The sequence below is a fragment of the Sapajus apella genome, unplaced genomic scaffold (assembly GCF_009761245.1).
Source record: "Sapajus apella isolate SASKATOON/1434 unplaced genomic scaffold, GSC_monkey_1.0 scaffold158, whole genome shotgun sequence".
NCBI classification, from domain to species: Eukaryota; Metazoa; Chordata; class Mammalia; order Primates; family Cebidae; genus Sapajus; species Sapajus apella.
Window position 1 is genome coordinate 63,395 of NW_022437098.1, and position 22,231 is coordinate 85,625.

A 22,231-nucleotide genomic window follows, 5' to 3' on the forward strand; every position below is an offset into this window, starting at 1 on the left:
GAAGGAAGGAAAGAAGAAAGAAGGAGGAGGAGGAGGAAGAAGAAGAAGAAAGAAGAAGAAGAAGAGTAGTAAGAAGAAGAAGAGTAAGAAGAAAGAAAAGGAAAAACTATGGGTCACAGAATACAGACTGCTGCTATAGGGTCGTATAAGCAACATTTAAAAGAAAATGCAATGACATGATAAAAATGCTTACTTCAAATATTAAATGAAAAAAATTACACTAAACTAATGTAGCTCTCATTTTAAAAAAAAAAAAGTGTAAAAAAAAGATTGGAAGGAAATATATCAAAATGTTAATCATGATTCCAAGTAATTATTTTCTTTTTATTATGTTTTCCCCACAATAGCTTGAAAAAAATGCTATTACTTTTTAAAATTTTTTTCTTTTCTTTCATAGCCCTAACTGAAGCTCTGTATTACTTTAACAATTGAAAAAAGTCTAAGTGGAAAGGCTTTTTATGTGCTTCCAAATTAAAGGAAAAATAAAAAAAAGAAGATGCTACTTCTCAGTCCTCTCCCTAAGCCTTAATAACTACTTTTTTTTCTTTTTGAGACGGAGTCTCGCTCTGTCACCGAGGCTGGGGTGCAATGGCATGATCTCAGCTCACTGCAAACTCTGCCTCCCCAGTTCAAGCAATTCTCCTGCCTCAGCCTCCCAAGCAGCTGGGACTCCAGGTGCGCATCACCATGCCCATCTAATTTTTGTATTTTTAGTAGAGACCGGGTTTCACCATGTTGGCTAGGATGGTCTCTATCTCTTGACCTGGTAATCTGCCCTCCTTGGTCTCCCAAAGTGCTGGGATTACAGATGTGAGCCACTGTGCCCGGCCTGTAATAACTACTTAGCTTGCCAAGAGGATGATTCTAGGATTTCTTGAGACCACGAAGAGGGATGCTCCTAGGTTCCTATCATCTTTTAAATAATTCGTGCAAAGAATTCAAACTAATCCATAACTAGAAGTTTCATGTTGAGTAAATGCTGGGAAAAGTGGGATGTAGACCCAATGATTTGTAGAGAACAGAAAAAAAGAAAAAAAAAAGAAAAGAAAAACAAAACAAAACGAAAAAACCCCAAGAGCTGGGCTTAAAAGCAAAGAAAGGTAGGATCCAGTAGAAAAAAGACCAGAGAAAGTCCAATATTGTAAGAAAAGAGGATGAAAATCAAAAAAACTGAAGATGCTGTGTCAAAAGAAGGAAAATTTAAATTTTGTCCTCACTTTAAATAAAAATCATGCTTAGAAAAGCAGGGCGAAATTCAAACGAAAACTCTTGACAAAGATTTACCATGAGAACAGCATTTAAAAAAAGATAAGTAGGAGAATCAACAGAAGCCTGTCCTGCGAGCAGAGTGGCTAAAATCAAAAGTGCCCACTCTCTCAGGACAGGCTGGGCAAGAAGCGAAATCAGAATAGCACAATGGAAATTCTGACCTGACAGAAGCACAGTGACATATGACTGCAGAATGCCTAAGCCATTAATTCCCTGCACAAGCACTGGTTCTTTAGCTTACCAATATGACTGCCTTCCTACAGCAGGGCAGCAGAGCATGATGATGTGAAGAGTTCAGGGGAAGGCAACTGCCGATGCTTGAATCCCATTCCTCCCATCAACCAGCTGTATAATCGTGAGTAAACTGCTTAAACCCCCTGCCCATGCTCCCATCTACAAATGGGGATGACAAAACCAGTACTCATCTCAAAGCGTTGTTGTGATGATATCAAATAGGTTAATACACGTAAAGCACCTAGCGCAGTCCCTCGGCATGGTTAGGACTCATTTAGAATTAGGCTTTTTAAAAAAAATATTGCTGTGATTCTAATAGATACCTAGTCAGTTTGCACACTATTAGTGTGTGTACTTTCTCCTGAGATGAATACATTTTTACAAACTACTGTTTGCATCCTGCCTGATGAGTTGTATTAATAATCCTCTCCTTTTCTCAGAGAGGCATCCTTTTTTATTCTTGAGTCAGAGTTTCACTCTTGTTGTCTAGGCTAGAGTGCAATGGCATAATCTCGGCTCACTGCAACCTCCGCCTCCCAGGTTCAAGCCATTCTCCTGCCTCAGCCTCCTGAGTAGCTGGGACTACAGCCACCCACCACACGCAGCTAATTTTTGTATTTTTAGTAGAGATGAGGTTTCACCATGTTGGTCAGGCTCGTCTCAAACTCCTGACCTTAGGTGATCCACCCACCTTGGCCTCCCAAAGTGCTGGGATTACAGGCGTGAGTCACTGTGCCCGGCCTCAGAGAGGCATCTTACAGTCAAGTAAGAAAGGTACAGTGATGACAAAAAGTAGTGTTTAAAATTACCAACTGGTATTAAAATTATCAGATGAATGACTGAACTAGCACCCAATATTTGTAGGCTGGCACCATGAATAACACCTTATAATCAGGTTTCTTTTATGTGAGGAAAAAGAATGTAACTAGCAAATGGAAGGGTCACACTATCACCACTCTATTCTAGGGAGTGTCAATATGAGCAGCGCTATCGGTGGACTAACTAGATGTTACGTATTTCCTGCTGAGATGCTACAGGAAGTGCTAACATCACTTATTATGCGTTCTAAGTCAGTTGAATCCATTTGGATCTTTAGAGCCAACTTCCAATGTACAGAAAACATGGGATACAGGCAGAAGCTTAACAACACAAGTAAACAACTAGGAAAATGTAGAAGAGGGGAGATTTTGCAGGACACCTGGCTTAGTCTCTTCAATAAATCAGTGTCGTGGAAAGAAAACAAGACTAGATAAGTACACTTAAGGGACATAAAACTAGAGTGCATTAGATACTGGCTTGGACAACCAGTTGTCAAGGAGATTTTCGGGGCAATTAATGAAATCTTTACATGGCCTGGGTATTAGGTGAGATGAAAGTTTATTGAAATGTAAAGGGGAAGATCTTGACTAAAACAGTAGATTACAAAATAGTATGTACAATAAACCTGCTTTTTAAATCATATTTTTGCTTTCTGTATTTTTAAATTTTCTGTAACATACATGTGCTATGTATTTTAAAGGATTATTTAAAAGGATAGAGGGAAGGAAAGGGGGGGAGCAAACAAGGAGAGGAAGAAGGAAAGAGGAAAAGGAGAGAGGAGAGGAAAGGGAAGGGAGAAGGGGAGAAGGAAGGGGGGAGAGGGAGAGAGACAAACAGAGGAGGGAGAGAAGGAGAGACAGAGAGAGAAAAGAAGGTTTTGAATTCACTATTCTTAAAGCCTGGCTTGTGACCAGGTTCAACCGTACATTGGAAAGAATAAATTCCCAGCATAATGTTCATAACAGCATTATTTATAATAGCCTCAAACTGAAAACTACCCACATGCCATCAACAGTAGAACAGACAAAGCTAAAACTCTCATGTCCTAGGAACCCCCTCAGGCCAAAACAGGATAGTTGGTTGTCTTAGGCACTGCCTACTGTTGGGAAGGTAGAAATTGGCATTCAAAGCTGCCAAGTTAGAGGGGCTTGATAAACATCTTGGGCTTCCCATGGAAACCCCCGAAAGGCCATGCGTTAAGTATATAGCATATTCCGGCCGGGCCCGGTGGCTCACGCCTGTAATCCCAGCACTTTGGGAGGCCAAGGCAGGTGGATCGCAAGGTCAAGAGATCGAGACCATCTTGGTCAACATGGTGAAACCCCGTCTCTACTAAAAATACAAAAAATTAGCTGGGCATGGTGGCGCGTGCCTGTAGTCCCAACTGCTCAGGGGGCTGAGGCAGGAGAATTGCCTGAACCCAGGAGGAGGAGGTTGCGGTGAGCCGAGATCGCGCCATCGCACTCCAGCCTGGGTAACAAGAGCGAAACTCCGTCTCAAAAAAAAAACAAAAAAACAAAAAAAAATATTCCAAGATGAAGGGCAAAACCAAAATATATCCATTGTAACAAAGTATAAAGCCAAACCCCCTTTGGCGGGATTATGCTTTGTAACTTTGTTACAAGTTCAAGGTGATCAATCAGTAATTTAATGGCCTCCTAGAACAAAACTTCATACTCTTCAGAGGAAGATAAGCACACCTAGAGTTTCTATGATATATTATCTATGATGTCCAATATGCAATAAAAGATTAGTAGGCATGTACAAAAAATAAATGTGACTCATGGTCACAGGAAAATCAATAAACAGACCCACAGATAATGTCAATGTTAAAAACAGTGGACAAGAATTTTTAAGTAGTTGCCAATATGCTTTAAGAATATCCAGATAATCATTGGGAGGCTGAGGGGAGAGGATCACTTGAGCCCCAGAGCTTGAGTCTAGCCTGGGCAACACAGTGAGACCCCATCTCTAAAATAACTGGCCAAGCATGATGGTACACACCTGTAGTCTCAGACACATCAGAAGCTGAGGTGGGAGGGTCACTTGAGCCCAGGAGTTTGAGGGTACCGTGAGCTATGATCATACCACTGCACTCCAGCCTAGGTGACACAGCAAGTCTCCATCTCAAAAAACCAAAACCAAAAACAAAACAAACCCAATTATCTGAAATAAAAAAAATTCATTGGATGGCATTTATAGTATCTTAGATGAACAAAAGAAGTAATTGGTAATTTTTTTTCAGATGGAGTCTCACTCTGTAGCCCAGGCTGCAGTGCAATAACTCAATCTCAGCTCACCGCAACCTCCGCCTTCCAGGTTCAAGCAATCCCCTGCCTCAGCCTCCTGAGTAGCTGGGATTAAGGCTCGCACTACCACGCCCAGCTAATTTTTGTATTTTTAGTAGAGATGGGGTTTCACCATGTTAGTCAGGCTGGTCTCAAACTCCTGACCTCAAGTGATCTGCCCACCTTGGCCTCCCAAAGTGCTAAGATTACAGGTGTGAGTCATGGTGTCCAGCCAAATTGGTAAACTTTAGAAATCATCTAAACTAAAGCATACAGACAACAAAAGTTTGAAAAAAATGGACAGAACATCAAAAAGCTGTGGGAATGAATCAAGCAGTCTAACATACATGCAGTTGATATCAAAGCAAAACAGGAAGGAGAGATGGGACAGAAAAAAAATGTTTGCCAAAAATTTTTCTCAAATTGAGGAAAAATTTGATATTTTTCCTACAGTTTCTACAAATTAGATATGCTACAGATCAGGGATTGTCTGAGTATTATATTTATCCTAGCCAAATGAATACAATAAAAACCACGCTTACACTTTTATGATAGTCAAATTACTAAAAACTAAAGATAAAAAAGAAACAATAGAATTAGCCAAATAAAGAAAAGTGGGCATGGTGGCTCACGCCTGTAATCCTGACACTTTGGGAGGCCAAGGTGGAAGGACTGCTTGACCACAGATGTTCAAGTATACGGTGAGCTGTATCATGACACGGGACTCCAGCCTGGGCAACAGGAACTCCATCTCTTTAAAACAAACAAACAAAAGATGATATATTACATACAGGTAAGGAATAATAAGAAACCAAGAACCATAGCTGATTTCTCATCAGAAATAGTGGAGGCCAGAAGACAAAAGAGTGATATATTTAAATCGTTGAAAAAATTATGATTCCATTTATATAAACACATTTTTAAATGGGCAAATGCTTATATTGTGTTAGAAGTCAGGATAGTGACTACCCTTCAGAGAGTAATGATGTGAAGTGGGGGGAAGGAGGCTTGATGGGATACTAGTAACATTCTTTCTTCATCTGTGTGCTGATTACATAGCTGTGTTCAGTTTGTAAAAATTCATTGAGCTGTACACTTTATAATATGTACACTTTCTCTAAGTATTTTATACTTTCATAAATAGTTTAGGGAAAAAACTTTGTAAAATAGATGAAAGGTTCAGAGAAAATACACATCTAGGGCCTACTACAGTGGATGGTATTCATAGCGTAAATTTTAGGAAAGGTTACTATTATTATTTTGTCATCATATCCCACAGAAAGTTTTGAGAGATCTAAATAAACCAAAAACCCCAAGCTCCCTTAGAAGGTAAATCTTACTCCTCAACTTGATTTTCAAGCTCTTCTAAGCACCTAGCAGCATAATGCTATGTATATAGCGTTCACTAAAATACTTATTAAATTAGTATCATCTCCTAATTTAGGATAGTATTCAAATACAAGGCTGCAAATGGACACTTTTATTTTCTGTCTACTGCACCTCTCTCTCCCGCATTCCATTTCCCATATTCCATTCCTCTTCAGATTCCCTTAGTAATCCTTTGATTTATACAAATCAAAGTACTCTTATACCTTTGAACGTTCTAAATATAGCACCTTGAGCTCTTTTAGAAAAGGCAAATACCTAAGAACTAAAACACCAAAAAGGCAAACACAAAAACTAACCTCAGCAAAAGACTACAGACATCTCTGATGCACACATTCCCTTTGAGCTGCTACATCTTCCTAAGTCCCAAAGAAAGCCTGGACCACCCAGAGAGCAGCCTCAAGGGACAGCACACAGATGCTGCTGACCCAGTGTCGCAGAAACCAAAGCTAAAATTCCCCAACGGCACTAGTTGCAAAGCTCCCCTCAGTGTTGGCTTTGGCATTAAACCTGATACCCCTTATCAGCAGAGATACCTTTGAAGTAGCTGGCAGACTGCCACCACTTACTCAGATAAGCTCAGCTTCACATCCTATTCTTTTCTCCAAAGAGGATCTTTTCGTCAGATGTGGGAAAATAAAGCTCAATTAATTAGAACAGATTTTTGCTACCAACAAGATAAACTGGGCAACTGCAACAGCTGTCTATAAAGCACTGTATAACACTGTTAGTGACCACGCTGTGATGTGGAGGGAATTCAGCCCAATAACAGACACAGAGTTCAGAGAAGCAGGAGGGATACGGTGGATGGGAAGGGAGGGAGGGTTAAATCACTCCATCTACTCCTTCCCCCAAAAGTTAAACCCTTTCTCAAGGGGGCAGAGCACAGGGACGCAGCCTTTGGAAAACCACTCTTTTCCTCCATTCTCAACCAACAGCACCTACCAGGGACATTCAACTATACCAGCCTTGTGGGTCGTTTCTTCTCCTCTTCACGGCTGCTAAGGAGCAGGTGCCTTCCCAGGCACTGACACTGCTGCAGGGCTCTCACTCTTATCTCCCGATCACTTCTCACAATGTCCCTTCAGTTTCTAATTCTATTTCACCTGGTTGTTTCTATACTATAAGACTAAAATGTTTTTATGCCATAATACTAAAGATTAATAATAAAGAATAATGATTTATTAAGATTGATTATATAATTCAGTATATGATTGTTTCTAAATATATTTGGTATCATTGCTAAAACTAAGTAATCAGTTACTTATTATACTGGGATAGATTGTGCCTTCACAGTCTCTTGCCTTGGCACCTGGGCAACTTTCTTTCTACATACTGAGCTCTCAGAGTTCTTTATTCTATATTCTGACATAATTTCTTGTCAGATATATATTACAAATATTTTCTCATGGTCTGCGTCTTGTCTTTCATTTTCTAAATAAAGTCTTTACAAGAACAAAAGTCCAAGACTTGTTGAAGTCTGATTTATCCTTTTTCAAATTTTATAGTTCATGCTTTTTAATATCCTAAGTCACCTTTGTTTATTCAAGGTCACAAAGACTTTTTTAAAACTCCCCAAGTAACTTTCATTCCCAGGCAAAGTTGAAAGCTACCAGTCTACAGGGAATCTGACTTGCCTTCTTCAATTTAACCTAAGTTTTTGCCATAGTAACTTAAGAGTCCTGATGGCAAAAAAGGAGTACAGTTCACTGGAGTGCTATAAAAGCAAGGATGCAACTGAGTCTTAGCACTGTCTGAACTGACCAGCTTCCAAGATTAAGTGTGAGCAGCTGTGAAGAGCTAGAAACAGGGATTTGAGAAAGCAAAGTCAGGGGTACTTTAGTGTGTCCCAGCTAAGTTAAAAGAGAAAACAGGATTATCCTCTATCCTACAGAAAAAAAGCGCACCCAAGTTTATTTTAGTTTAAACTGAGCAAAGCGGAAAAATTATTTCTGTTCTTGGTGGGCTTCCTTAGAACATGCCTCTCACAGAGACCACAGGGAGATGGGAGTCAAACTTGGCAGGTCTTGGCCATGGTTTTTGAAGCCACCACATTAAGCAAATGAAGGTGGCAGCAATAATATTTGCCCAAACCTTGGTTCCAACAGAGGTTAGACAGACTGAGCTTTCATTACATGAAAGGAGATGTCAGGAGCACCAAACGCGCTCAATTTTCCCTGGAGTCCTAGACAAAGTCAGTCTGTTTCTAAGCTGTGCACAGGAGGCTACATTCTCCAGATGCTGTATTTAGCTAAAGGAATCTCCTACATGGCTTCATGCAAAATGTAAAATATGTCCCAGCAGAATTACCACAAACCAGAGGGCTAGCAAAAAGCATCCCTTAAGGGGGTTCAATAGCATAGAGGGGCCAATTGTACAGCCACCCTCACATCACCAAATTAGCTAAATTAGCTGTGAGCCAGATTCTTGGCCAGCTGTCACATTTAATGAGTCCTTGTTCCCCTCTCACAGAGGGCAGAGATATTCTGCCCCTGGGGAGTGTAAACATGCTGCCCGATTTCATTCCCAACTTCCAGCTGCTTGCCCCAAATGCTGGTAGGAAAAACAATCCAATGGTGATGTTCAATATCTCCACACCCTTTGAAGGTTTATGTGCAAAAGAGAAAATTAGGCTAATTCTATAACTAAGTGAAATATCCGAATTCAGTGGAAAAGAGGAAGTCCAGGATTCTGTCTTCTCTGTAAAACATACTTGGAGAATCCTAATACAGTGTGTAGATGAAAACATTGGCTTCTAGAGCCAGGTGACTGGAGTTAAACTCCAGCCTCATCTCATTTTTCTTAATCTCTCTCTCTCCCTCGCTCTTCTCTCTCACTTTTGAGACAAAGTCTCACTCTGTCACCCAGGCTGGAGTGCAACGGTGCAATCTCTGCTCCTCGCAACCTCCGCCTCACCGGTTCAAGTGATTCTCCCACCACAGCCTCTCGGGTAGCTGGGATTACAGGCACCTGCCATCTTGCATGGCTAATGTTTGTATTTTTGTAGAGAAGGGATTTCACCATGTTGGCCAGGCTGGTCTTGAACTCCTGACCTCAGGTGATCTGCCTGGCTTGGCCTCCCGAAGTGCTGGGATTATAGGTGTGCACCACCGTGCCTAGCCTGCTTAATCTCTCTCAGCCATAGTTTCTTCCTTCATAAAATAATGATGATAACAATAGTAACTACCTTATAAAATTATTGTGAGGATTAAAGGAGATAACACGTATAAAGAAAGTGCTTAACACAATACCTGGTGCATATGGGTTCAAAATATAGTGACTTCTATTGTCAGAACTTTTGCAGTGAATTACTTAAGTTTCATAGATTAAAAAAAGATTTTTTAAAATGTTGACTTTTGCTAGAGACAAACAGATTCGAAGTCACATAAAGCGCAGGAGTCTACAGCCATACCAAAAATTAAGGTGTCTTTTCTAACCCTATGTCCCCAGAGAAATGGCTTCTTTTGCCACAGGAGCCAAATTTACTAGTAAAATGTATCCATTTTATGTATTTGAATCCCAATTTGGTACTTCTTGGTTGCTGACACTGTAGATATCAGCATCTGAAAGAACGCTTCATTCCTCAAGAAATGCGGTCTTCATTTGCTTAAGCTAGCCCTCTCCACACCCATATCCACTTTTGTTTGTCCTTATCTCTGGATTACAGTTTATCTATCACAATTTAACAAAGGTAACCTCACAACCAGAAGGAAGCCCCCAGTGTAGGATCCCCTTATCATCATAGAACCGTGGTATCCTGATTTGGAAGGCACCATGGAGAGCATATAGGCCATACTCTGTTTTTTTTAAGTTTAAGGAACTGTGGCATAGAATGAAGTCATTATCCAAGTCATTAACAGCAGAACTAGGCCCAAGAGAAAGGGTCACTTGGACAAGACCTTTCCTCTGACAGCACAAAGCAAATCCCAGGAAAGATTCATGAAACCACCAAATGGCCAAGGACATTCCTTAGGTCTCTTATGTGATACTATGTCTTAACCAGTAGGATTCCAATTCTTCATGTGCAACACATTCTAAGCAAAACAGGGGTGGGGTGTGAAGAATGTTTCTTTGCGCATTAGAATTCTCTCTGCCCATAGAAAGCATAGAGGCTCTTCATCCAGCCAAAACGGAATGAATCTTTGTGTGTGTGTGTGTGTGTGTGTGTGTGTGTGTGTGTTTGTGTGTGTGTGTCAGGGTCTCACTCTGTTGACTGGACTGCAGTGCAGTGGCATGATCACAGCTCACTGCATTCTCAAACTATCAGGGTCCCGCTCTGTTGCCCAGGCTGGAGTGGAATGGCATGATCAGAGCTCACTGCATCCTCAAACTCCTGGGCTGATGCAATATTACCACCTCAGCCTCCCAGCACAGGCCACCATGCCCAGCTAGCTTTTTAAATTTTTTTAGAGACAAGGTCTTGTTATGTTGCCCAGGTTGTTCTTGAACTTCTGGTTTCCAGCCATTTTCCCACCTTGACCTCCTGAGTTGTTGAGATCACAGGCATGAGCCGCTGTGCTTGGCTGAATCTATTTTTATGATCTGCCAACCAGCTTCTACCTTAGAGCTCTCTGCCTACATGGGAACCCCCAAGGGAGGGAGAAAAGAGATTATTCACCCCGTGGGATAGTAATCATTGCCATTCAACAACCCCATGCATGTCTCTGATTAACTACAATTTAATCAATCCAAAGTCACAAAGATCAAGAGAAAGTCCTGTGATGCTGCAGCTATATACAACAGTATGAATAAATCTCACAAACAGAATATTGAGTGAAAGGAACCAGACACAAAAGAGTACATACTGTACAATTCTATTTATATAAGGTTTGAAACCAAGCAAAGCTAATCTCTGCTGTTAAAAGTCAGGAAAGTCATTATCCTTGGGGATTTAGGGTGGGGAGATGACTAGAAGGGAACAGGAGGGGGCTTCTAGGGTACAGAAATGTTCTGTTTCTTGGTCTGGGTGCTAGTTACACAGGTGTGAATTCAGTTTGTAAAAATGCATATAGCTATTAAATTATGATAGGCATACTTTTCTTCAGTGAAGTGTAACACATAAACAGTCCTGTGAGAAATAAGAAGTTCTTCCTCACAATCTAGCATAGTAATACACAGATTAAGGAGGTTAACCCTGAGCCCATGGCTAGAAATATCATTCAAAGATGAATTTTTTTTTTCTGGAGGCCTAGGCCCCACACCTTGTATATGAGCCATGCACTTAGGTGAAATGTGTGAAATATGTGTATTGCACTTGAAGAGTCAGGAATACTCATGGCTTTGATATCTGGCTGCCTTCAGTATAAGCACCTCTGAGATCTGGAGAGGCTATTAAATTCTCTCAGCTTGGTTTTTCCCTAACCTTCTAAGGTTGGGAGAAAAGGGAGCTGAGAAACTGGGTGAAGTCTAACTAGGTGAACAGATCTTATAAAAGTCTTTTTCTCAGATGAACAAAGAAAACAGAGAAAGAAACGATCGGTCATGCCCTTTCCTTCTTGAGACATTCTAAGTGGCTGTCAAGGTCATAGAGACGAGCTGTCAAAATTTCACCTAAATAGGTTTTAATTTTAGTCACACACACGCATCACCAAGAATTGCAGAATAATTCAAATTAATAATATGCAAGCTGAAGCTGATGCTGGAAACCATGGAGGAGATGGTGAGAAGTACCCTCACTCTGAAATGCGGTGTGGCCCCCACCACAGCGCAGCCAGGCTGCTAAAAATAGCCAGTGAGCTCTGGGGGGAGTTATCTTTCTCTGCCTTCTTTTCTTCGTCAGGGGATTTTTCTCAATATTCTGTCTCTAAGACATAAGAAAAGCACCTTCACAGATGCAATTAGGTAGATGGAAGATTCCAGCTCAGTTATTTGACCAGGCTGGTAATTACACAAAAAAATTGGGAATTAATTCCAGATCTAGTGAAATCTGGAAAACTTCCTAACTGGGAATTTGAAAACAATCAAGAGCTTTGACTATATCAACTACAATCCTGTTTATCAGAGTCCTTTCTCTCACACTTTCAAATATTAATAATGGATTCTGTCACCTGGAAACTGATGAATTCTAAATAGCCTTCTATAATCTCTTTCTACCTGTAACTTATAGGAAGATTATTTGCTTTCTGGAAAGTCTTCCAGGAACGTCAAAACTTGAATGGTAGGCATGGCATATCACATACAATGGTTGGGGCCTTCACCGCTGTTTGTAACTAAACCTCATGAATAAATAATTTCACTATGAGCTCAAGCTGAGACAGCTTAGAAAACAGCTTCCTGGGTTTCCAAAAGGCTAGTTCCACCACTGACAGGTAAGGTGAATTGGCTCCTTAAGATTTTCATGATTATTTTGAGCTTTCCTTAGTCAAACTGCTCAACCTACAGCCAAGGAAGTATGATAACAACTGAGTTTCAGAAAGCATTCAGAGACCAAAAGACAAAGACATATCATATCAAACTTCTTTGCCTGCCTTGGCCAAGATGAGACCTTGGAAAGAAAACTAAACCAAAAACATAAATGTATATGAGTTTGCTAAATGAACTAGAATAGGAAAACATAAAATGACACTGTAGGCCCCTTAAGCTCAACAGCTTCACAAATCACTTTAAGGAAACTTCCTAAAACACAGTTTTTGTTAATAGATGCAAATTATGAATTACGGTGCCAGTCCTGGGTTTGTACCTTGCAAATGGTTCATTCCCAAGGCTACTATTAATTCAGCTCAGAAAGGAAGAAAATAATGCCAATTCAAATATTTTTTCTCCACAAGTATGTGGTAGGGAATGACTAGTGCAAAGCCTATGAAGTGGACCAGTAAGAGATTCTTTTATTTTTTCTTTCCAACTTTTATTTTAGGTTCAAGGGGTATATCTGCAGGTTTGTCACATGGGTAAACTGCATGTCACAGGGCTTTGGTGTACAGATAATTTTGTCACCTGGGTAATCAATGTAATAACTAATAGGATTTTAAAAATTGTATCATTCCTCCACCCAAGAACCTCTGTGACTACGAATATCTCTGGACCTTTTTAAAGAGTCTTGCTGAGTCCTTGCTGACTTGGACAAATCGAGGAATGATATTATTCAGGTAGATGTCACTCAGGGTGGTATGGTCCCTGCTTTCCTGCTTCATCGGGTTTAGGAGGAGATTCCAGCAGTTGACTGGAGAGAGAACATTCTGATCCTTCCTGTGGAGAAACATCAAGGAAAAAAGTCATTGTTGATATGCAGCCAGGGCAACATCTACAACTATAGTCCATGTCCTCAAGTCACAGCAATCAAAGCCAAACCAGAAATAAAGGCTCGCCTGTCTAGTTTTCTCCTATTTTTTTTTTTGAGATGGTGTCTTGCTCTGTCGCCCAGGTTGGAGTTCAGTGGAATAGTCTCAGCTCACTGCAGCCTCCACCTCCTGGGTTTTCAAGCCAATTCCCTGCCTCAGCCTCCCATGTAGATGTGATTTCAGGTGCCAACCACCATTCCTGGCTAATTTTTGTATTTTTAGTAGAGATGGTGTTTCACCATCTTGGCCAGGCTGGTCTTAAACTCTTGGCATCGTGATCCACCCAGCCTTGGCCTCCCAAAGTGCTGGTATTACAGGTGTGAGCCACCGCACCCAGACTAGTTTCCTCCTTTTTAAAAACTCAGTGGAGAAAAAAGGAGAAAATAAGAACAAGAAGGAGAGGGAGGGAAGAGGGGATGTAGAAAGAGAAATGGATTATCTGTTAGGTACCTAGTATGTTCTAAGAACTTGATGAATGCTTTATAGGTATTATCTCATCTAAGCTCTATCACTTCATTGTAAGAAAAGAACTACCATTATGCCCCTTCTACTGATTAGAAAGCTAAACTCAGAGAGGTTGTCACTTGTCTACAGTAAGACTAACACAGCAAGTTAGAGAGTGTCAGGGACTAGAACAACAGTTCTGCATTGTCTGCTTAGACCAGGCCTAAGCTGACTCTGAAGTCCATCACTTTAGCCACCAAGTCATTTAGTTTGTTTCTAGGGTTAGAAACCAAAGTTAAGAGATTTTATCTAGAGACAAAAATCACTAGGGCATTACAGACGTAAATCCCCACAAATTTATAAAATGTAGAATTCAATAAAGGCACCTTTGGAGACATTTGCTCTTAAAAAGTTACTGAAAATGCTTGAGTTCCACAGAACACATCTGAGGAAGTTTTGATTTCATTTATTAAGCCATGATCTCATGTCCCATACAATCAAGAGCACAAACCATACGCCAACATAGGTGTTCCTAAAATGTTTACAACTTGAGTGGAGCAGTAAAATGCTAAACTGAGATACTCATTTCCTTCCTTCCTTTCTTCCTTCCCTCCTTCCCTCCTTCCTTCCTTCCTTCCCTTCGTTCTTTCTTTCTTTGGCTCCTTCTTTCACACAGTCTCCCTCTGTCACACAGGCTGGAGTGCAGTGGCATGATCTTGGCTCACTGCAACCTCTGCCTCCAGGTTCAAGAGATTCTCCCACCTCAGCCTCCCTAGTAGCTGAGAGTACAGGTGCCCACCACCACACACAGCTAATTTTTATATTTTTAGGAGAGATGAGTTTTCACCATGTTGGCCAGACTGATCTTGAACTCCTGACCTCAAGTGACCCACCTGCCCTGGCCTCCCAAAGTGTTGGGATTACAGGCATCAGCCACTGTGTCCAGCTCTAGATGCTCATTTCTAATGAAAACATTGTGATCCAAATTATTGACTACCAACTTAGCATTAACTTAAGCAACAGAAAGTTCTACATTTGGAGGTTAGATTTATTTAAGGAGAGAAAAAAGGTAGGAATAATTTGCAGTACTACTTATCAAGGGATGCTGTACACATGTATGGGCCCTTTATACATGTTGTTTGACTTAAACTCAACAACTACCTGATGAGGTGGTTGTTATCAACCACATTTGGCAGATGAGGAAAAGTAGATTAAAATATTTTAAACACTTTGCTCAGGGTCAAATGGCTAAAAAGTAGCAATTCAGGAATCCAAGCCAAGCCTTTAACTGCAAAGTGAGTACTCTCATTCACTGCAAATAACAAAGATGTGTTTTTTCCCCTTTCCTCTCTTCCTCCCTCAGTCAGACTCCTGCTACAAACAAAGTGAGTTGAGAGTGGCTTGGTTCTTGAGTCAGTACTGCCTCCTTTCAACACCAAAGGCTGCCAGGTACTTGTGATTTGTAAAGCATTAAGTTCAACTTAGAAAGGCTTTTCCAGTTCTGTGATAATAACTATTAACAAATACTCACGCCACACCTACTTGGGCTTCAGAACACATCAGACAAATAAAATATGTGTCTAACTCAAACCAAGAAGTTACTTCAAACCAATTAATATTAGAGTACAAACTGAAACTGTTCTAAACCTGTAACCAGGTCCCAACTGCCCACCCCAGACATCAGTCTTTTGTAGCCAAAATCATTAACTCTTAAGAGTGCTGAGGGATCCAACATGGCCAGATAGGAACAGCTCTGCAGTGCAGTTCCCAGCAAGAACAACACAGAGTGTGAGTGATCACCGCATTTCCAAATGAGTTTTTACTGCCCACAGACCCCGAGATTCCAAGGTGGAAAAGCACCACGAGTTTCCAGCACGGCTGGTTCAGCCAGTGCTGTGGGTCTCCACACAAAAACTCACACAAACCTGGGTGGCTGTTTTGACTGGCGCCTGGAACACCTGGGAGACAGAGCCACCCATTCAACTGAAAAAAAGGGGGCTGAAACAGGGAGCCAGGTGATCTGGCTAGGCAGGTCCCATGCCCACAAAGACCAGCAATCTGAAACGCTCTGGATTGAGAGTTTCAAAGCAAGCGCAGCTGAACCTGGGACAGTCCAGCTCTGTGGGAGGACAGGCATCTGCCATTACCGAGGCAGTCCACCATTACCAAGGCAGTCCACCATTACCAAGGCAGTCTGCCATTACCGAGGCAGTTCTAACTATACCTCTATAAACAAAACTGCAAGGAAGTTCACACAGCAGTTAGGCAGAGACCACAGCAGCTCAGCAATGCCTCTGCTGGCAGACTGTGACTAGGCAACCTCCTTGCAGGGCAAGGCAGCTCTGAAAAAAGGCAGCAGCATGTCAGGAACTTATAAATAAAGCCCCACCTTCCCAGGACAGAGCACCTGGGGGAAAAGGTGATAATGAGTTCCACTGCAGCAGACTTAAACGTACCTGCCCAGCAGCTCTGAATGGAACAACGGAGCTCATAGCTCAGCATTTAAGCTCTGATAAGGGACAGACTGTCTCCTCAAGCAGCTCCTCAACCCCCATATATCAAAAGAGACACTTCATAAAGGAGAGCTCAGGCTGATATCTGGTGAGTATCCTTCTGGGACAAAGATAACAGAAGAAGAAACTGGCAGCAACCCTTACTGTTCTGCAGCCAGAGCAGGTGATCCCCAAGCAAGCAGGGTGGGGAGTGGACCTCCAGCAGCCCTACAGGAGAGGGATCTGACTGTTAGAAAGAAAACTTAAAAAAAAAAAAAAAAAACAGAAAGAAACTTCATCATCAACAAAAAGGAGGTCCACTCAGAGAACCCATCAGAAAGTCACAAACTACAAAGACCACAGGTAGATAAATCCACAAAGATGGGAAGAAACCAGCGCAAAAAGGACAAAAACACCCAAAACCAGAGCACCTCTTGTCCTCCAAGGGATCACAACTCCTCATCTGCAAGGGAACAAAGCTGGATGGAGAATGACTCTGATGATATTGACAGAGACAGGCTTCAGAAGGTGGGTAATAACAAACTTCTCTGAGCTAAAAGAACATGTTCTAACCCAATGCCACCAACTAAGAACCTTGAAAAAAGGTTTGACGAAATGCTAACGAGACTGAACAGCTTCGAGAAGAATATAAATGAGTTGATGGAGCTGGAAAACACAACACGAGAACTTCGCGAAGCATACCCAAGTTTCAATAGCCAAATCAACCAAGCAGAAGAAAGGATATCAGAGATTGAAGATCAACTCAATGAAATAAAAAGAGAAGGCAAGATTAGAGAAAAAGAAGTGAAAAGAAATGAACAAAGCCTCCAATAAATATGGGATTATGTGAAAAGATCTAATCTACATTTGATAGGCATACCTGAATGTGACAGAGAGAACGAATCCAAGCTGGAAAACACTCTTCAGGTTATTATCCAGGAGACCTTCCCCAACCTAGCAAGGCAGGCCAATATTCAAGTTCAGAAAATACAGAGAACACTACAAAGATATTCCTCAAGAAGAGCAACCCCAAGACACATAATCGTCTGATTCACCAAGGTTGAAATGAAGAAAAAAATGCTAAGGGCAGCCAGAGAGAAACGTTGGGTTACCCACAAAGGGAAGCCCATCAGACCCACAGCGAATCTCTCAGCAGAAACCCTACAAGCCAGAAGAGAGTGGGGGCCAATATTAAACATCCTTAAAGAACTTTCAACTTAGAATGTCATATCCAGCCAAACTGACTGTCATAAGCGAAGGAGAAATAAAATGCTTTATGAACAAGCAATTGCTCAGAGATTTCATCACCACCAGGCCTGCCTTATAAGAGCTCCTGAAAGAAGCACTAAACATAGAAAGAAACAACCAGTACCAGCCACTCCAAAAACATATCAAATGGTAAAGAGCATCGACACAGTGAAGAAACTGCATCATCTAATGGACAAAACAACCAGCTAGCATCAAAATGGTAAGGATCAAATTCACACACAACAATATTAACCTTAAATGTAAATGGGCTAAATGCCCCAATCAAAAGACACAGACTGGCAAATTGGATAAAAAGTCAAAACCGATCTGTGTGCTGTATCCAGGAAACCTATCTCGCATGCAAGGACACACATAGGCTCAAAATAAAGGGATGGAGGAAGATTTACCAAGCAAATAGAGAGAGAAAAAAAAAAAGCAGGAGTTAGAGTCCTAGTCTCTGATAAAATAGACTTTAAATCAAAAAAGCTCAAAAGAGACAAAGAAAGGCATTACATAATGGTAAAAGGATCAATGCAACAAGAAGAGCTAATGATCCTAAATATATACACACCCAATACAGAGCACCCAGATACATAAAACAAGTTCTTAACGACCTATGAAGAGACTAAACTCCCACAAAAATAACAGTGGGAGACTTTAACACTCCACTGTCAATATGAGACAGATCAAAGAGACAGAAAATTAACAAGGATATCCAGGACTTGAACTCAGATCTGGTCCAAGCAAACCTAATAGTCATATACAGAACTCTCCACCCCAAATCCACAGAATATACATTTTTTTCTCAGCACCACATCGCACCTACTCTAAAGTTGACCACATAATTGGAAGTAAATCACTCCTTAGCAAACGCAAAAGAACGGAAATCATAACAAACAGCCTCTCAGACCACAGCGCAATCAAATTAGAACTCAGAATTCAGAAACTAACTCAAAACCGCACAACTTCATGGAAACTGAACAACGGACTCTTGAATGTTGACTGGATAAACAACGAAATGAAGGCAGAAATAAAGATGTTCTTTGAAACCAATAAGAATGAAAACGCAACATACCAGAATCTCTGGGACACATTTAAAGCAGTGTCTAGAAGAAAATATATAGTAATAAATGCCCACATGAGAAGCAAGGAAAGATCTAAAATCGACACCCTATCATCAAAATTGAAAGAGCTAGAAGAGCAAGATCAAAAAGACTCAAGCTAGCAGAAGACAAGAAATAACTAAGATCAGAGCAGAACTGAAGGAGATAAAGACACAAAAAACCCTTCAAAAAATCAATAAATCCAGGAGCTGGTGTTTTGAAAAGATCAACAAAATAGACAGACCACTAGTCACATTAATAAAAAGGAAAAGAGAGAAGAATCAAACAGATGCAATAAAAAACGATAAAGGGGATATTACCACAGATTCCACAGAAATACAAACCACCATCAGAGATTACCACAAACAACTCTATGTACATAAACCAGTAAACCTGGAAGAAATGGATAAATTCCTGCACACTTGCACCTTCCCAAGCCTAAAACAGAAAGAAATCAAAACCCTGAAAAGACCAATAACAAGGGCTGAAGTTGAGGCAGCAATTAAGAGCCTACCACCCAAAAAAAGCCCAGGTCCAGACGGGTTCACAGCCGAATTCTACCAGACATACAAAGAGGAGCTGGTACCACTCCTTCTGAACCTATTCCAAATAATCCAAAAAGAGGGAATCCTTCCCAAATCATTTTATGAGACCAACATCATCCTGATACCAAAACCCGGCAGAGACTCAACAAAAAAAGAAAACTTCAGACCAATATCCATGATGAACATAGATGCAAAAACCTTCAATAGCATACTGGCAAAAACGATTGCAACGGCACATCAAAAAGCTTATCCATCACGATCAAGTGGGCTTCATCATGAGGATACAAGGCTGGTTCAACATATGCAAGTCTATCAATGTAATCCACCACTTAAACAGAACTACAAACAAAAACCACATGATTATCTCAATAGATGCAGAGAAAGCCTTCAACAAAATTCAACAGTCCTTTATGCTAAAAACTCTCAATAAACTAGGTATCGATGGAATGTATCTCAAAATAATAAAAGCTATTTACCACAAATCCACAGCTAATATCATACTGAATGGGCAAAAACTGGAAGCATTCCCTTTGAAATCTGGCACTAGACAAGGATGCCCTCTCTCACCACTCCTATTCAATATAGTATTAGAAGTTCTAGCCAGAGCAATCAGGCAAGAAAAAGAAATAAAGCTTATTCAATTAGGAAAGAAGGAAGTCAAGTTGTCTATTTGCAGACAACATGATTGTATATCTAGAAGACCCCATCGTCTCATTCCAAATTCTCCTTAAACTGATAAGCAACTTCAGCAAAGTCTCAAGATACAAAATCAATGTGCAGAAATCACAAGTATTCCTATACACCAATAACAGACTAAAAGAGAACCAAATCAAGAGTGAACTCCCATTCACAATTACTACAAAGAGAATAAAATACCTAGGAATACAACTAAAAGGATGTAACCTCTTCAAGGAGTACTATAAATCACTGCTCAAGGAAATAAGAGAGGACACAAACAGATAGAAAAACATTCCATGCTCATGGTTAGGAAAAATCAATATTGTGAAAATAGTCATACTGCCCAAAATAATTTATAGATTCAATGCTACCTGCATTAAGCTACCTATGACCCTCTTCACAGAACTGGAAAAAACCCACCTTAAACTTCATATGGAACCAAAAGAGAGCCTGCATAGCCAAGACAGTTCTAAGCAGAAAGAACAAAGCTAGAGGCATCACACTACTGGACTTCAAACTATGCTACAAGGCTACAGTAATCAAAACAGCATCATACTGGTACCAAAACAGAGAGATAGACCAATGGAACAGAACAGAGGCCTCAGAGGCAATGCCACGCATCTACAACCAACTAATCTTTGACAAACCTGACAAAAGGAAGCAATGGAGAAAGGATTCCCTGTTTAATAAATGGTGTTGGGAAAACGGGCTAGCCATGTGCAGAAAGCAGAAACTGGACCCCTTCCTGACACCTTACACTAAAATTAACTCCAGATGGATTAAAAACGTAAACATAAGACCTAACACCATAAAAACCCTAGAAGAAAACCTAGGCAAAACCATTCAGGACATAGGCATAGGCAAGGACTTCATGACTAAAACACCAAAAGCATTGGCAACAAAAGCCAAAATAGACAAATGGGATCAAATTAACCTCCAAAGCTTCTGTACGGCAAAAGAAACAATCATTAGAGTGAACCAGCAACCAACAGAATGGGAAAAAATTTTGCAATCTACCCATCTGACAAAGTACTAATATCAGATTCTACAAAGAACTAAAACACATTTACAAGAAAAAACCAGACAAACTCATTCAAAAGTGGATGAAGGACATGAACAGACACTTTTCAAAAGAAGACATATATGAGGCCAGCAAACATATGAATAAATGCTCATCATCACTGGTCAATAGAGAAATGCAAATAAAAACCACATTGAGATACCATCTCATGCCAGTTAGAATGGTGATCATTAAAAAATCTGGAGACAGCAGATGCTGGAGAGGATGTGAAGAAATAGGAAGACTTTTACACTGTTGTTGGGAGTGGAAATTAGTTCAACCATTGTGGCAGTGTGGCGATTCCTCAAGGATCTAGAAATAGAAATTCCATTTGACCCAGCAATCCCATTACTGGGTACATATCCAAAGGATTATAAGTCATTCTGTTATAAGGACACATGCACACGAATGTTCATTGTGGCACTGTTTACAATAGCAAAGACCTGGAACCACCCCAAACGCCCATCAGCGATAGACTGGATAAAGAAAATGTGGCATACATACATCATAGAATACTATGCAGCCATAAAAAGGGATGAGTTCATGTCCTTTGTAGGGACATAGATGAATCTGGAAAGTATTATTCTCAGCACAAGAACAGAAAAACAAACACCACATGTTCTCACTCTAGGCAGGTGTTGAACAATGAGAACCCATGGATACAGGGAGGGGAGCATCACACACTGGAGTCTGTTGTGGGGGAATAGGGGAGGGACAGTGGTGCGTAGGGAGGTTGGGGAGGGATAACATGGGGAGAAATGTTAGATACAGATGATGGGGGGGATGGAGGCAACAAACCACATTGCCATGTACGTACCTATGCAACAATCCTGCATGTTCTGCACATGTACCCCAGAACCTAAAGTGCAATAAAATATATATTTAAAATCTACCATCAGCATTAATTGGTTCTGAGGCAAGCATGTGACCTAAGATAGGTCGACCTAGATCTAAAGATTCTTTAAAAATAAATTATGGATGGAAAGCAAAAAAAAGGAAAAAAAAAGAATGCCAATCACTTGGACAACACTTACCTTTTTAGGGAAACTAAATATTTATGGAAATCAAAAATATACTAGCTGAGAGAAAGAGAGGCATATAATTAATGTACTCCTTTCAAAATGTTTAGTATCTGGGAAAAAAAAGTGAAAAGGAAACAATCCTAAATTCAAATGGTAAGATATCTGAACACATATCTGCCACGGCATTTGATGTTTCCATTGTAAGAAAACTTTCAAACTGATTCCAGTTAGATTTGAGTCACAAAATTCTATATAATCTAATTTACATTTTTATCAAGTGGTGTCTCTCGGCAAGATACCCATGTCCTCAGTAAGCATGCATTTTAAAGGGGCAGATCTCATAAGAGATCTTACATTGACAATTGG

At 40.5% G+C, this 22,231-nt stretch overlaps 1 protein-coding gene across 1 annotated transcript in view; it reads left to right on the forward strand.

Moving 5' to 3' along the window:
* LOC116541898 (melanoma inhibitory activity protein 2-like) overlaps positions 1-6,538 on the forward strand; it is a 17,650-nt gene extending 11,112 nt beyond the window's left edge. The window contains 1 exon segment of the mRNA XM_032266409.1: positions 6,343-6,538. Coding sequence (XP_032122300.1) covers positions 6,343-6,538 — 196 coding nt within the window.
* Positions 6,539-22,231: the final 15,693 nt, after the last annotated feature.